General features: G+C 45.0%; 2 protein-coding genes across 2 annotated transcripts; one reads left to right on the top strand and one right to left on the bottom strand.

Moving 5' to 3' along the window:
* Positions 1-1,830: 1,830 nt before the first annotated feature.
* On the top strand, positions 1,831-6,812 carry LOC123054899 (putative wall-associated receptor kinase-like 16). Its single transcript, XM_044478775.1, has 4 exons — positions 1,831-2,669; positions 3,974-4,659; positions 4,872-4,979; positions 5,611-6,812. The coding sequence occupies exons 1-4, from the start codon at positions 2,404-2,406 to the stop codon at positions 6,810-6,812; spliced, it is 2,262 nt and encodes a 753-aa protein (XP_044334710.1). The 5' UTR covers positions 1,831-2,403.
* A 126-nt stretch (positions 6,813-6,938) lies between these two features.
* Positions 6,939-12,667, bottom strand: LOC123054898 (probable sulfate transporter 3.3). Its single transcript, XM_044478774.1, has 13 exons — positions 12,184-12,667; positions 11,867-11,915; positions 11,527-11,734; positions 11,244-11,415; positions 11,082-11,147; positions 9,317-9,430; positions 9,099-9,215; positions 8,790-8,916; positions 8,307-8,593; positions 8,032-8,222; positions 7,872-7,951; positions 7,503-7,579; positions 6,939-7,376 (listed from the first exon to the last, which is right to left on the bottom strand). Exons 1-13 carry the CDS (start codon positions 12,553-12,555, stop codon positions 7,227-7,229), a joined length of 2,010 nt encoding a protein of 669 aa, XP_044334709.1. The 5' UTR covers positions 12,556-12,667; the 3' UTR covers positions 6,939-7,226.
* Positions 12,668-14,351: the final 1,684 nt, after the last annotated feature.

Genomic DNA, 14,351 nt, shown 5'->3' with positions numbered 1-14,351 from the left:
TTTTAGGATACTTCCCTTTTTGTGGAAATTCCACTATTATATTCTTGTTCTTGCATATTATGAAAATGCGCAATTTCTATATTAATTGTTTGCAAAAAAATCATTATTTTTTATTTTATTTCTTGGTAAAGGGTAAACCAATGAAACTAACTCATTCGTAGGATTCAATATTTTAATTTTGTTTAAGTTTCATTTCATTTTATTTATTCTTTAAGGGTAATACCGATAACACTAATTCATTCCTAATTAGAAAACTTTTTTTAAAATATGACGTATATGCTTATTATTTTTATGCTATAAAAAAGCTCAATTTCTGTGCAAACCGTGTCCAAACTTTTTCACTATTTGTATTTTTTCTTTTATTTCTTCTTAAATGGTACTACCGATGCAACTAATTCAATTCAATCTTCCTCAGGAAACTTCATTATTTTGATTTTGTTTTATTTTATTTCTATTTTATTTTTTCTTGAAGGGTAATACCAATGCCATTAATTCTTTCCTTCTTAGGATAGTTTTTTGTGTGAAAATTTAACAATTATCTGCTTATTCTTTCATATTGTAAAAAGCACAATTTTTGGGTACATTGTTTGCACGGTGACCCGCAGTCCGGAGCCCGGCAGTAGGCCCGCACGACGACGGGTGCGGGTACGCGGTGACCCGGGAGGTCCTAGTCGACGCCTTAAGCGCCCGCGAAGCTAACCGGCGCTCACAGGAGAACCTTAATGGGCCGGCCCATAAACACGTAACGTACCGCAATACTGTAGGGCGAAAATACCACCAAAAAAAGGGCATCGTGGGGAATCGAACTCAGGCCGCAACTATTGACCAATACACTTGCTACCGCTACACCACCCTCTTACTACTGAATGAATGCAGCGCGCACAATTTAACAACTACTCTAGCTGCGCTATTTGAATTAGAACAAGTTCACTAATTTGAGGAAAAAAGTTCACCAATTGACCGGTCTGACCAGTTGACCATTGAATGTTCAAAAAATATGTGTATCCTAGGAATTAAAAAAACCGTTCACAAAAAAACGTTGACGAATTTAAAACAAAAAACTCATAAAAATGGAAAAAGTTTACCAATCTTCAAAAACGGTTCATCGATTTTGAAAAAAGTTCACTGGATTTGAAAAAAGTTCATCAATTTTGGAAAAAGTTCATTTGATTTGAAAAAATTTCATCAATTTTGGAAAAGGTTCATTCAATTTGAGAAAAAAGTTCACCGGTTTTGAGAAAAAGTTCATCACATTTGAAAAAAGTTCATCGAATTTGAAAACAAATCATTGATTTTTTTTAAAATTTCATCAAATTTGGAAAAAAGTTCGTCAATTAAGAAAAAGGTTCACGAATTTATAAAAAACACGCATTAGAATGAAACAAAAAAGATGAGAAAAAGGAAAATAAAAAATGAACCGAACTGAAGAAAAAAATAAAGAGAGAAAACGAAGTGTTTGTGCAGCAGCAGGTTGATGTTCTGGTGGTTAGAGCTGTGCGCTTAGAAATAGAAACAAAACGCTTAGAAAGCACATGTCCTGCGTTGGCCTAGTGGTTGCGCTTGCTTGCCTCGAAGCAGCTGGGTGCGGCTTCGACGTCCAGCGGCTGCATTATTTTTGAACGTTTTAAAGAAAGAAAAAAAAAACAGAAATGGGCCGAGCCCAGCTACAGCGCCTGCAGGCGCCGGTTTGCAGAAACTGAAAATAGGATTTGCCCGGTGACCCGCAGTCAGTCGGCCGGCGGCGCAGCTGTGCGGAGGGGTCGTGTGCTAGCAGGGCAGTCCGCCTCTGCTAATAACTTCCTCCCGAGGTGGTTGGTGCTCGCCGGGGATCGGAATCAATGGTGAGCGACTCAGGACTCGACGTTTCTGGCGAATAAATCACAGCCGAGAGTTCTTCAGTTCGATTTTGGGTCTTGGCACTGCAGGCGAGCTGTTCGATGAAATGCTAAGTCAGCTCCGGCCAAGACTCTTGGTTCAAGAGGATGTGGATGGCGCCTGGGCGGGCCGAGCAGCATTGAGGTAAACTTTCTTTTCTCCCCTGTTTTCGAAATTGCCATTATCTGGTTTCGTGAAGACCTGCGGCGAGGCTGCTTCCGCGACCTCGAGGGCTTCAGCCTACCCAACGCACTCTGTCCACGGAATCCGTTGGTGGGCAATGGCCGTATCTCCTTGCCCCGGATGGCACGGTGCGACCAATGACCAACATATTGACCGATGCCTCCAGTCCACCAAGGTCATTGTTGGCATAGACAGGTTGGACACGATTTCCAAATAATACAAAAGATTACCACATAACTCTTTAACATCCACCGGCCCAGCTGTTCACAATGGCATAGATTTTCCAGAGAAGAGTGCGCGCTAAATAGGCCCCTTCTCCTTGCACCAAAGAGACATGTTTGCAAGATGGGGCTGTTCTCCTCTTCTCCTTTCCAAAAAGCAAAGTTATGCACCAGTATTGCAGCATTAACACTCCAGCTTATAGTGGCAACATTAGCAGCTCCAATAGCCTTGCGTGGTTGCCCGGAGGTATGTGGCAGCATAGCTGTCCCCTACCCTTTCGGCCTCCGGCAAGGGTGCTTCCGCGCGGGCTTCAACCTCACGTGCGACGATACGCACCAGCCACCGAAGCTGTTGGTGGGTGATGGCTTGGAAGTGGTTGATATTTCTCTCACGGATGGTCAGGGGCGGAGCCAGGACGAAAAACTAGTGGGGGCACCGAGGTTCACAATTTTTTTTAGAAACATGTATACGAACTAATGGGCAGATCATCTAAAGGACCAACCACACAAGCATACATATAGTGTCGAAGAAGCAAAATCATATAATTTATTATAAGATAATGTCATCACACACATAACTATGACATGTTCAGTGCCAAAATAAAAGTAAATTAACCTCTTAAGACAGAATAACTTGAGAAATATGGGTATGCCATCCCTTTTTGTTGCTATGTCCTTGATTTCTAGCCTTCAGGCTGCATAAAAAAAATCATTTTCAAACATAGGGAGATCATACCATTCAGGATTGAAATACCGCTTACTCTTACCAATCCACCTGGGTTTAAACTTGGCTGGACAAGGTTGATAAGCCCCCCATGTCAGGTACTTTCTCCTAATCTCCTCATGCTGATTGATATTATAATCTATAAGTCTCTTCCTTTTAGATGGATACCGAGTAAGCTTGTCCAGATCAACTATTTCAGGCATACTACCAGTTGTGGATTTTGCAAAATATCTCTTCATTAGCTTTCCTGGCAATGTCAAATAGTTAAATGATACATAAATTGACGTACATCAAGTCAGTATAATACTATAGTCTATATTTTATTCTACTCCCAGCAGAACTCAACCTAGGGTTTCTGGAGTGGTTAAACTTATTCATACGAAGTGGTTATATGAAGCTAGATTGAGTCAACCTAATTACTAACTTGTACCTTTTAAACATGGAAGCAGAATAGACTAATACTTTAAAAATTAAAAGGGAAAGATCAGAACTGAACCTAGGGCTGATGAGTGGCGCGCGTCTTTTTCAGTTTTTCTCCTTAGGGACGGCAACCCGGGCCAGCCGGCCGATCGGCGACTCGGCGTGTACGTGCAGAACTGCAGATCAAGGCTGATAGTTGGGCGTCGGCGGCAGCTTCGTTTCGCTTTGGCGGTCGTGCGAGAAGCCAACCGACGGACGAACGATACAGTTTTCTTTTTGTTTGACGAACGCGTACGCTTCTAGCTTGCTCGTATGCATTGCCTCGTGTCTCAATCTCTCTAAGATGGGCTCCTCCAGTGCTGTCCTTTTTCCACACGAGAGAAGATGGGCTGGGCTTTATATAACAGATCCGTAGAGAAGTAGCCAGGCAGTGGGGGCAAATACCATGGGCCGAGTGGGGGCAAAGCCACGTATATGAAGCCAAGTATAAGTGGCCCAAAAAATCAAGTGGGGGCATTCGCCCCCACGACCGTGTACGTGCGTTCGCCCCTGCGGATGGTACGGTGCGGATCCACAGCAAGATGGTGAGTATCTGGCTGAACACAAGCTCTAATCAATCAGATGGCATGTGGTCCGCTGGCCTGACGGATGAGGGCCCCCTGAGAGTGTCCATCGGTCACAACCGGTTCGTTGCTATGGGATGCAATGTCTTAGCCAGCCTCTTTGCCTCTTTTGGCGACTATCTTAGTGTCTGTGCCGTGTATTGTGCTGACGGACCGGGGGTGAGCGACACCTCATGTTCTGGTGTTGGCTGCTGCCAGACACCCATCGCACGGCTAGATTTCCCGTCCTATGTCTTCCAGTTTGGTGCTTTGAACCAGAGAACCGGTGATTCGTTGGGATATGGAGCGGTGTTCATAGCTGACCAAGAGTGGTTGGCCAGAGAGGGACCCATGCTGCAGTTGAATTACTTTGACAACCCACATAAGATTGTTGATTCCACTTTGATCCCAACGGTGGTAGAATGGTCACTTCATGTGGGATATGACGGGCAATTGTACTGGGGATGGGATGACTTTGACTTATATGAACACAGGGGATCCATAAGTGTAAACTGCTTCATAGTCGCAGATGGTCTTTATATCCGAACGGCAGATGGTCTTTATATCCAAAAGGCACGGTGCAACTGCTCCAAAGGATACGAGGGCAACCCTTACATCGCAAATGGATGCCAAGGTATATATTACTACTTGTTGTGTTCTTGCACTTGTTATAGCCAGGGACCATGTTGCTCGTCGGGAATTTTAGTTGTTAATTTCGTCTGACTTTGATGTTTTAACTGCACTTTGAACATATTAGATTTGTCCATGCCTACTTTGTGAGCAAAATGTGTGTTTACGCTTATATCTTTGTGTTTTCAACACTGTATTTTTGTGCTCTCTTTTCAGATATTGATGAGTGCCAACGGCCAGATATTTATCCATGCCATGGAACCTGCATCAATGTGCCGGGGACGTACCGATGCCTTGCAAAGAAAGGTATCACGAGCCTCCCAGGTACACATACAACTCAATCATCAGATATAAGACTTACGCTAGTGATAGTTAAGGTCCTTAGAAGTTTCTGTACTCCTATAAAGATATGAGTTGGCGAGGTTGGTCCATTAACCTCCTCGCCTCTAGACACGAGCCATTTCATATGAAATACAGTGTAGATGGAAGCACAACTCCACCTATTTGCCACCAAAGTTGCAATGAAATTGCCGCAAATGCCACTGTATAGAATAAGAAAATTATGCTTCCACTCATTCAACCAGCCCGACATCATGAGCACCTGATGACTTGTAGGTTTTCCTTTTTTTTTCCGATAGCAATGCACGTGTATTTAGCTGACCATGATATCCCATAGAATAAATTGGTTTGACGAGACTATAATGGCATTGTTCCTTGCTGCCCGTCTCATGGGTTCTGTTCGGCGGCACCATGTTCACAAGCACTTCAGCCACTTTCAGCATTTTGCATCTTCGGCAGAGTTCATCTTGGTCGCAGACAGGGCAGCAATGGTTAATGGGGTCACCATCCCCTACAGTTTTCATCAGTTCAAAAATACAATAGTATACTATACCGTCTATATAAAATGCTACTGTATTTTGTTTTATTTTTGGTTAAAACATTACATTTTGTGCAGGTCTGATTACTGTAATTGCAATTAGTGCTGGTTCTGGCATACTGTTTGCACTTCTGGGTATTGCCAAAATCACCAATAAACTCAAGCAACGAAGAGCCAAGAAGTTGAGACAAAAGTTCTTCAAGAAAAATCATGGATTGCTTCTGCAACAGCTAATCTCTTCAAACAAAGACATAGCAGAAAGAACGAGGATTTTCAGCTTGGAAGAGCTGGAGCAAGCAACCAACAAATTTGACCAGAATCGCATCCTTGGTGGCGGTGGCCATGGCACTGTCTACAAAGGCATCTTATCTGATCAACATGTGGTGGCCATCAAGAAGGCTAAAATTGTAGTTCAAAGGGAAATCGACCAGTTCATAAATGAGGTTGTCATACTTTCACAGACAAACCATAGGAATGTGGTGAATCTTTTTGGTTGCTGCCTTGAGACAGAAGTTCCTCTACTTGTTTACGAGTTTATATCAAATGGAACTCTCTCATTTCATCTCCATGGCCAAAGTGAGAAGCCTTTGTCATGGAAAGATAGATTGAAAATTGCATTGGAGACTGCAAGGGCTATTGCATATCTGCACTCTGCTGCTTCCATATCAGTATACCATAGAGATATCAAATGCGCAAATATATTGCTTACTGATACTTTAACAGCAAAAGTATCAGATTTTGGAGCTTCAAGGTCAATTGCAATAGATGAGACAGGAATACTTACAGCCGTCCAAGGAACTTATGGTTACCTTGATCCTGAATACTACTATACCAGTCGACTCACGGAGAAGAGCGATGTTTACAGCTTTGGTGTTATCCTAGCAGAGCTACTGACGAGGGTGACACCAGTTTTTTCTTCTCATTCGTTGGAAAGCACAAGCCTTGCATCACATTTTGTGTCACTTATAAGGGACAATCGATTCTTAGATATTCTAGATACACAAATTGTTGAGGAGGGAGGGGCCGAAGATGCTGAGGTGGTTGCAAGACTCACAGAAGCATGCTTACGTTTAAAAGGTGAAGAAAGGCCTACAATGAGACAAGTGGAGACAACACTTGAAGATGTGCAGAACTTAAAGGTCAATCTCAGTTCTCATATCACAAGAGAGAACCAGAATGCTATAAATGATCAGTCATACAAGGGAAGCAAAGGTAGCGAAGGAACTAGGCTGTACAGCTTGGAAAAAGAGTTCAACCAATCATCTGAAATTCCAAGATGATTTTGCTTATATGGTGAAATGTTGCAGTTACTATTATTAGTTTTGGTGCCATACTGCAAATCAAGTGTCAATTGGGAACTCTGAATTGTAGCTATATACGTATGCCCTATGCTAATGGGTCATGTAGAACCATGTGAAAGTAAATAAAAGTAATTCAGTTACAGTTTCTATAGTTAAATATCCACTATTTCTTAACACCGAAGTTCAAAAGTTTGCGAGAACTCATGTTGATGGGAAACCTTGAATGTACATATTTCAAGCACCTAATTTCCATCACATAGACTTGAAGGGCGCTGAAGATAGCTACAAACAAACTTGTGAAATGCTTTGTTGCAGGCACTTTCACTGATGAGAAGGCAATGCAAATTTAACATTGCAATCAGATGATCAAAATGGCAATTCGGCAAAACCACTCTAAGGTGTTGCCATCTTGGCAAATCCAGAAAGTGAAGCGATTGCTTCTCCAGTGGTCAAATACAGGCAGTCCGGCCTGAAATGATCGTGTGCGTCATTCGCTCGTTGTATTTTCTCCATGACCTCTCCAGTTGGATTCACAAGTACAAGCTGCGAAAGGAGAGAAAAAGGTAAATTTGCCACATAATTTAACTGATAGCTTGTGAACAAGTGTTTTTTTTTTTTGGCAAAATGTGAACTAGAGATATTAACTTTTCATATATATGATGAGTATACCTCTAGGCCATGTTTCTCTGTTGATTTCTTTAGGTCAATGAGGAATGCTATGCCACTTGTGTCAATTGCAGGGACAGCTGAAAAAAGGAAAATATGTATGATGCGTCAGTGAAAACTCTACATTTTTTATAAACATCATCAACTAATTTGAATATATCATTTTTAAGGCCTGATCTAACACTTCCTTAGTTCCAACTTCCAAGTAGGAAACTGAGCTCTTACAAAGCTTTCTGTTGCGACCATGCTTTCAGCTACTTGTAGAAAGCTAACACTGAGGTGCATCCATATGGTTTATTGAACTTGAGTTAAATAATACGAATAAGAATGCTAAAATGTGAAGTGAAAAAAAAAATCTTGGGGGTCACTAACCTGATAGATCCAAGATTACGACACGGAGTTCTGTTTGTTTATTCCCTGAAGAACTTTCATCCTCTATCCATCTTTTAGTCCTGAAAATGGAAGTTGCATTTTAACTTATTCCACTGTTTGACTTCAACATTTTTGTCTAGTAATAGGATTTTCTTTTTACCTTTCATTCAGATAGTTGGTGTTTGCAAAGTTTATGGGGGCCTCAACTGTCAATATCAAGAACCCAGGAACTCTTTGGGCCTCCTTATACTGATGGAGGTTCCGGTAAATATCTGTTCCCTTAATGTTGCCTTGAATCATCATCCTTGGTCTTGTGATTTGCATCAATACCCTAAATATTGATATACCAACCTGCATATTTGATAAATTTCAGTAACTACCAAGTAATTAAAGTAGCAACTTCCTCTACAGAAAAATAAGCAATATGTTGGTTACCGCAATCGCAAGGCCTTCTTGGACAGAGATGAAGATGACACCAGCAAATGCGCACAGACACACGAGGAAATCCATCTTGTCCATCTTCCAGATGTTGTATGCAGCAGGGAGATCGATCAGGCCAATGACAGCAGCGATGATGATTGCTCCAAGGACAACATTCGGCGTGTATACGAACAATGGCATGAGGAACAGCAACGTGACCATGACCGTCAGCGCCATGACCACATTGGACATGGCGGTCTTGCAGCCGGCATTGTGGTTCACAGCAGAGCGAGAGAATGCTCCTGTTAGAAATAAGAGAGAGCCATCAATCAAGCTTTGGACCTATAGTTGTGTGCATCGTATGATGCAGAGCCCGGGAGGCTTGTCCTTCTAAAATCTGAAGTATAATCTTTCTACCCTGGTACTGATTCTTCAATTTTTTTGCAAGGAATGCAAGAGGATATTGGAGATTATTTTTAGTCCAAAAGTGTAGGTTACCTGTTGTCACATAGCACGATGTACATGAGCCGACAATGTTCATCAACCCGATGGCCATCATCTCTTTGTTTCCGTCCACCTGGTAGTCCTTGAGTGAAGCAAACGTCCTACCAACTGCTACTCCTTCCTGTCAGAGCGAAATTCAGGGCACTTCAGAGTTTCAGTGGCACTGGCTATGAAAAATACATTGCAGCTACTTAATTCCAATTTAAAGCGCTTTTTTTTTAATTTTCCAATTTGAAGCATGTTTGAGTTTTTTTTTCCACGGTGAATCTTTTTAGTGCAGTGTGAGGGTCATATGTAGCATACCGTAAGGGAGATGATTCCGGTGACGAGGCCCGTCTTCATGGTGAGTCCAAGATATGTCGGGTCGAAGAGCAGTTTGTCCCATGAGGGGCGATTCAGGCCACATTTGAGCGAACCAATCTGCGGCAAAAAGATTCATATACTTGTTATTTGCCATCATGTTGCATAACACAGTTGTAAAAAAGATATGAACAGTTGTTCAGTCTTTGTTGATCTCTTACGATGCTGATGCCGTGGTTCTGCGCTTTGAACAGGAAGACGAGCAGGGTGGATACAATGACGGACGCCAAGGGAGCACACGCTGAGATCCAGAAGAACCTTGGCCATCTGATGCTCTGCATACACACACGCACGCACGCGGAATATCAGACGAGTAAGTATGAGTGCAGGAGTCAGAATCAGTAATTGCAGGATAAGAAACAGATCTGATTTTAGGTTGTAAAAAAAATGGAAAAATTTCTACCCGTTTCAGCAAAGACAAGCCCAGAGCAAAAGCAGTCAAGAATGAAGTGAGATAGGCAGGGTTGCCACCAGCACTGGGTAAAAGTAGGTAAGCATGTCTCAAGAACTTTACTGCTACTAAGAATGAACAGAGTTAGACAAGGTTGCCAGCAGCGCTGCAGGAGTTAGCTAAGCTAGGCTCGACGGTTGCAAGAGTGAGTAGATGTAGTTTTAGGTTCTGGAAATGGAAGGCCGGCCGGCTGTCAGTTTCCGGGCGAAAGCAGAGTGAAACAGGGTTGTTGCCAGCACTGGCTACGGCTCGAGACCTTTACCATTCCCATGTAATATCTCATTTGGAAAGAGGTCAGCGCTGAAAGAAGATGTAGCTGCAGAAGTAGAGAGCAAAGTTCAGACTTTGCAGGCTGCACATGTGAGTTTCTTCTTTTTTCTGTTCTTTGCCGAGGAACCGAAATGAGTATGGCCTTGAGAGGCGCAACACTATTCCTCTATGTATAGCTAGCATATATATAGATGAATAGATCAGTAGTAGTTGCACCAGACGGCCTTATATATATATAGGTTCAGTCACTCAGCTGTGTAGCTGAGAATGCAGGTTCAGTGAACTGAAGGTCACACTATCTGGGACTGGGAGTGGAAACAATGGCCAACGTTGCAGTGAACGTCGCTCATCACTGCGAATGACCACTTGGCCGGTGTTGTCCACCTCGTTGCGAATCGAACGTGACAAGTCACCGCCCGCTCACTTTCTCAATCCGTGGTCTCCTTTTCCGAACACGACGTTGACCGCTACTAACCTTTTCCCCCTGTCAACTATCAAAAAATCTTTTTTTTTTGAAACAAGACTATCAAAAAATCTTATATATACTGTGGGTAAAGTAAAACACTGTCGGAGGTGTGCATCCATCCATGATCCACCGGGTGCTACTCCGTGGTCACCAACCTGAAGAAAAACATCTTGTACACATCTGCCTATCGTCCTCCCATGGACGGTGTGAGATATGCATCTCGCATCATCAACGACTGCGGCTACGGCTACATACATATGTACATATGTGGCCTGGCACGTACGTACCCGGCGTTCCTAGAATTTTCTGCCGTGGGAGGCCGTCCAGCCCAGCCGACCGACGGCACGTACGTACGGGCACAGCTAGCTGCACGTACGACGTATGCTGGTATACGGACAACGCAATAATGATATAAATAAATATAAAGTAGAGAGAAGATAAAGTTGTCTTGAAGCAGAGCGGAACACAGCAGCAGCATTTGGGCGTTTTCGCGCGTAGGACAGGCAGAGCCGATCGGCGCCGGTCAACGGTACACGACGTACGTATAACGTAACAGAGGAGAAGGCTTGTTGGAGCAGAGCAGAAACAGCATTTGGTGCTTCTCGCGCCTAGGACAGCAGCCCATCGGCGCCGGTCAACGGTGCCAACGAAAGTGCGACGTGCTCGGTACTCCCCTCCCCGCAAAAAAAAAAAAAAGAAGAAGAAGGAGAAGGAGGAGGAGGAGGAGGAGGATACGTACCACATGTCTGGCCGTGAGCAGGAGCACCAGGAAGCAGGCCCCCATCAGTATCGTCTGCCACGACCACTGCACGTATGCACAAAACCATTAGCCATTAGCCATTAGCCAAGCATGCACCGTGTGCACGTGTACGGGCGCATGCGGGGAGGCGCCATGGCTGACCTCGTTGGTGTGCTGGAAGACGGAGGCCATGACGGGGACGATGCCCATCTGGGTGGTGAAGTGCACGATGCCCAGCAGCGCCTTCAGCTGCTGCAGCGACACGATGATGGCCGCGCCCGCCATGAACCCCACCAGCGTCGCCTTGGACAGGAAGTCGATGATGAACCCCAGCCTACAACGTATTCATTTACCGTGTCAGTGCCGGTGCATGCACACACACACGCACACACACATGAGAGAGACGTGGCGAGCAGGTGACCGAGTGGGCCACGTAGGTACGCACCTGAGGATGCCGAGCGAGGCCTGCACGAGGCCGGCGAAGAAGGTGGAGGTGAAGGCCAGCTGCAGGAACAGCATGGGCTCCGCCGACGGGCTCACCGCCTGCCGCAGCATCGACCCCATGATCAGCGACGCGATCGACACCGGCCCCACCGCCAGGTCCCGCGAGCTGCCCAGCACCGCGTACACCAGCGGCGGCACGAAGCTCGAGTCTGCACACACCGACACATGTACGAGATACACTTAACTATTTGCACGTACACATACACGCTATGTGGTAGTACATATGTATGTCCCGACCGACGGTACGGTATAAATGGAAAATCATGTAGAAATATACGTACATAGGCCTATGATCGGCGGCAGGTTCGCAAGCTTCGCGTAGCTGATACCCTGGCAAGAACACAAACAGGAGAGCACCATCAGCACGGTTGGTCACGGGTTGTTGGTACGCGCGCGGAGATTGATTGACCATGCACCGTCGCACAGGCTAGCTTCCAAACACAGGCTAAATATCTCATTTGGATGCACTATACGTGCCATCATAAACGCAAATCTCATTTGTAAAGAGTATTTAGACCGAAATTGCAGCAACTAATCTTTTGGCGGGAGTGAACAATCAGTGAGCGGAGATCGAGCGCATGACATAGACATGACTTGCCTGGGGGATGGCAAGGCTGGCAATGGTGAGGCCGGCGACGAGGTCGGACTTGAAGAGGGACAGCGAGTAGCCGGGCAACCACTCCAGCACCGGGAACAGGTACCTGGCTGCCATCACCCACTGCGCCCGCAGCGGCTGCCCCTTGAAGCTCCGGAACGGGTCGTCCGGGAAGAAGGTCTCCTTCACCTTGCCCTTCATCTTGCTCGCCGTGCTCTGCGCCGGCTGCGCCGCCACCTTGTGCACCACCCCCATCGCCCCCGCCATCTCCATCTCCATCTCCGGCGGCGGGGCCCCGACTACCACGGCCGCCTTGGGCGCCCGGCTCTCGCCGCCATTGCTGTGGCCGCCGTAGGCGCCGCTCATCCCCACCATGCGGAATTATTGCGCTGTGGCTGTGCCGAGAGAGCTTGGCCTTGGTGGTTGCTAGCTACAGGCTGAAGTGATCAGGCCACTGCAGGGCACGGCGCGTGTGTCCGTATATGTACGCGATGAGGGGTGGGATGAGATGGGCCTGGGCTGGCATCTCGCCGAGGCAGATATGGGAAGGGGCTGGTCGCTACCTACAAAAGAAGAAAAGCGGTACGCAACTTGAGAAAGGGAGAGAAGAATCAAAGGTGACACAACACAAGACAACACAACACAAGGGGGTTGGGTGGGGTGGGGGCGTACAATAATTTGGCAAAAGCACAGATAAATTCGTAGTTTTCCTCGCGGATGCGATCCTTGGATTTGATGCCACCAATCCTTGTGATGGAGAAACATTCACCGCTTTTGCTTTGAGGACATCGCAATTGAATGATCTCATGTATATGCTTGTAGGGACTCATGTGTGTTATGTTCTTGAAAATTACACATGCTTCACGCCCGACGATATATATGTTTTACCTATCTCATTTAGTTATTTCTGGTGTCATCTATTATCATAGACTTGTGAGCCACACTAACAAAAGACAATAAATGGACCATGTCAAAGAAAAAAAGGCAACAGATGCACTTTGATCCGACACGCAATTAGCGGGAGAGGGGTGGTAGTCAAACGAAAATGCTACATCAACGGACTGGTTACAGGAGTATTACGGGCCTTTCCTTTAATCCTCTTCATCTCCCCCCTGATTTTCAGGTGGGTGGGGCCCGTCCCTCCCCTTAAACCAATCACAACGTGTCAAATCCTGACCAGTCCGTAAAGCCTCTGTAAAAGTCCGTGAATGTAGCATTGCTCGTAGTCAAATGGTCTAGAAAGCGGGACCGGAGGTGTTTGGGCATGACGCTAATCTACGCGATTTGAAATGTCTAGAAATGATATCCTTTTCTTGGTTGATGATGCGTCTTTTAGTGTAAGAAGACCATAAGATGAGGGATCTTGTGGTTTCCGTTTGTCACATGTAGCTCAATTGTCGTTGTCGTATCAACTTTGTTGGGCTTGCTCACACAAAACAGGTTGGAGCGCCCTTATTGCTTTGGCAAAATTAAAACTCGACAATTGAGCTCACTGAATTGAATATTAGATCTTTTACTCAAATTAGTATCCTTCTCATGCGCACATACGAGGCCAGTCTCTACAAGAAACTTTCAAAAGGATATCAACTGACAAGAACAACTGAAACTCTTGGCGGTGCTAATGGAGGTCTATTTAGAAATTCTCCACCAACAATATAGTTTGACTTTTGATGTCATATTCAATGACGAAAGCACATTTATTGTGCTCCTTAATGGAACCAGTATCCGTTTGTTTAGAAAACATGTACTTTGGTGCTTAGAGAAGGTATTTTCCTTTATTGTATTGGAGGCAATGCATCTCTTCATCGCTTATTTGAAGTACTCCCTCCGTCCGGAAATACTTGTCGGAGAAATAGATGTATCTAGACATATTTTAGTTCTACAGACATCCATTTTTATCCATTTCCCCGACATGTATTTTCGGATGGAGGGAGTATATGTCATACATATCTAGAGGAATAAGAACAGTAGTTTCTAGAAACAACACCAAGAGATATCATGTTCCAATGCATTTTGTTGTTGTCATATCTAGACGACGTGTGGGAGCTACGACTACGAGAAATTTTGCCTCCTGTCAACCAGTGTACAGTGCTCAGCTCGCATATGGGTCCCCAACGGCCTAACCTACGGTTTGTACGTACATGGCACCCATGCATGTCAAACCCGTAGAT

The sequence above is a fragment of the Triticum aestivum genome, chromosome 2D (assembly GCF_018294505.1).
Source record: "Triticum aestivum cultivar Chinese Spring chromosome 2D, IWGSC CS RefSeq v2.1, whole genome shotgun sequence".
In the NCBI taxonomy this organism is placed as follows: domain Eukaryota; kingdom Viridiplantae; phylum Streptophyta; class Magnoliopsida; order Poales; family Poaceae; genus Triticum; species Triticum aestivum.
Note: the sequence above shows the minus strand (reverse complement) of the source record. Positions and strands in the feature narration are given on the sequence as shown.

What these genes read in the sequence shown, in the direction of transcription:
- LOC123054899 (XM_044478775.1), top strand. Translation starts at nt 2,404, where the DNA reads ATGGGGCTGTTCTCCTCTTCTCCTTTCCAAAAAGCAAAGTTATGCACC. An exon ending in GAAGTGGTTGATATTTCTCT is followed by an intron (nt 2,670 to 3,973) that starts CACGGATGGTCA and finishes TGCGTTCGCCCC; the next exon opens with TGCGGATGGTACGGTGCGGA. An exon ending in CATCGCAAATGGATGCCAAG is followed by an intron (nt 4,660 to 4,871) that starts GTATATATTACT and finishes CTCTCTTTTCAG; the next exon opens with ATATTGATGAGTGCCAACGG.
- LOC123054898 (XM_044478774.1), bottom strand. Translation starts at nt 12,555, where the DNA reads ATGGTGGGGATGAGCGGCGCCTACGGCGGCCACAGCAATGGCGGCGAG. An exon ending in CCGGAATCATCTCCCTTACG is followed by an intron (nt 8,917 to 9,098) that starts GTATGCTACATA and finishes TCGCTCTGACAG; the next exon opens with GAAGGAGTAGCAGTTGGTAG. An exon ending in ATCGTGCTATGTGACAACAG is followed by an intron (nt 8,594 to 8,789) that starts GTAACCTACACT and finishes TATTTCTAACAG; the next exon opens with GAGCATTCTCTCGCTCTGCT.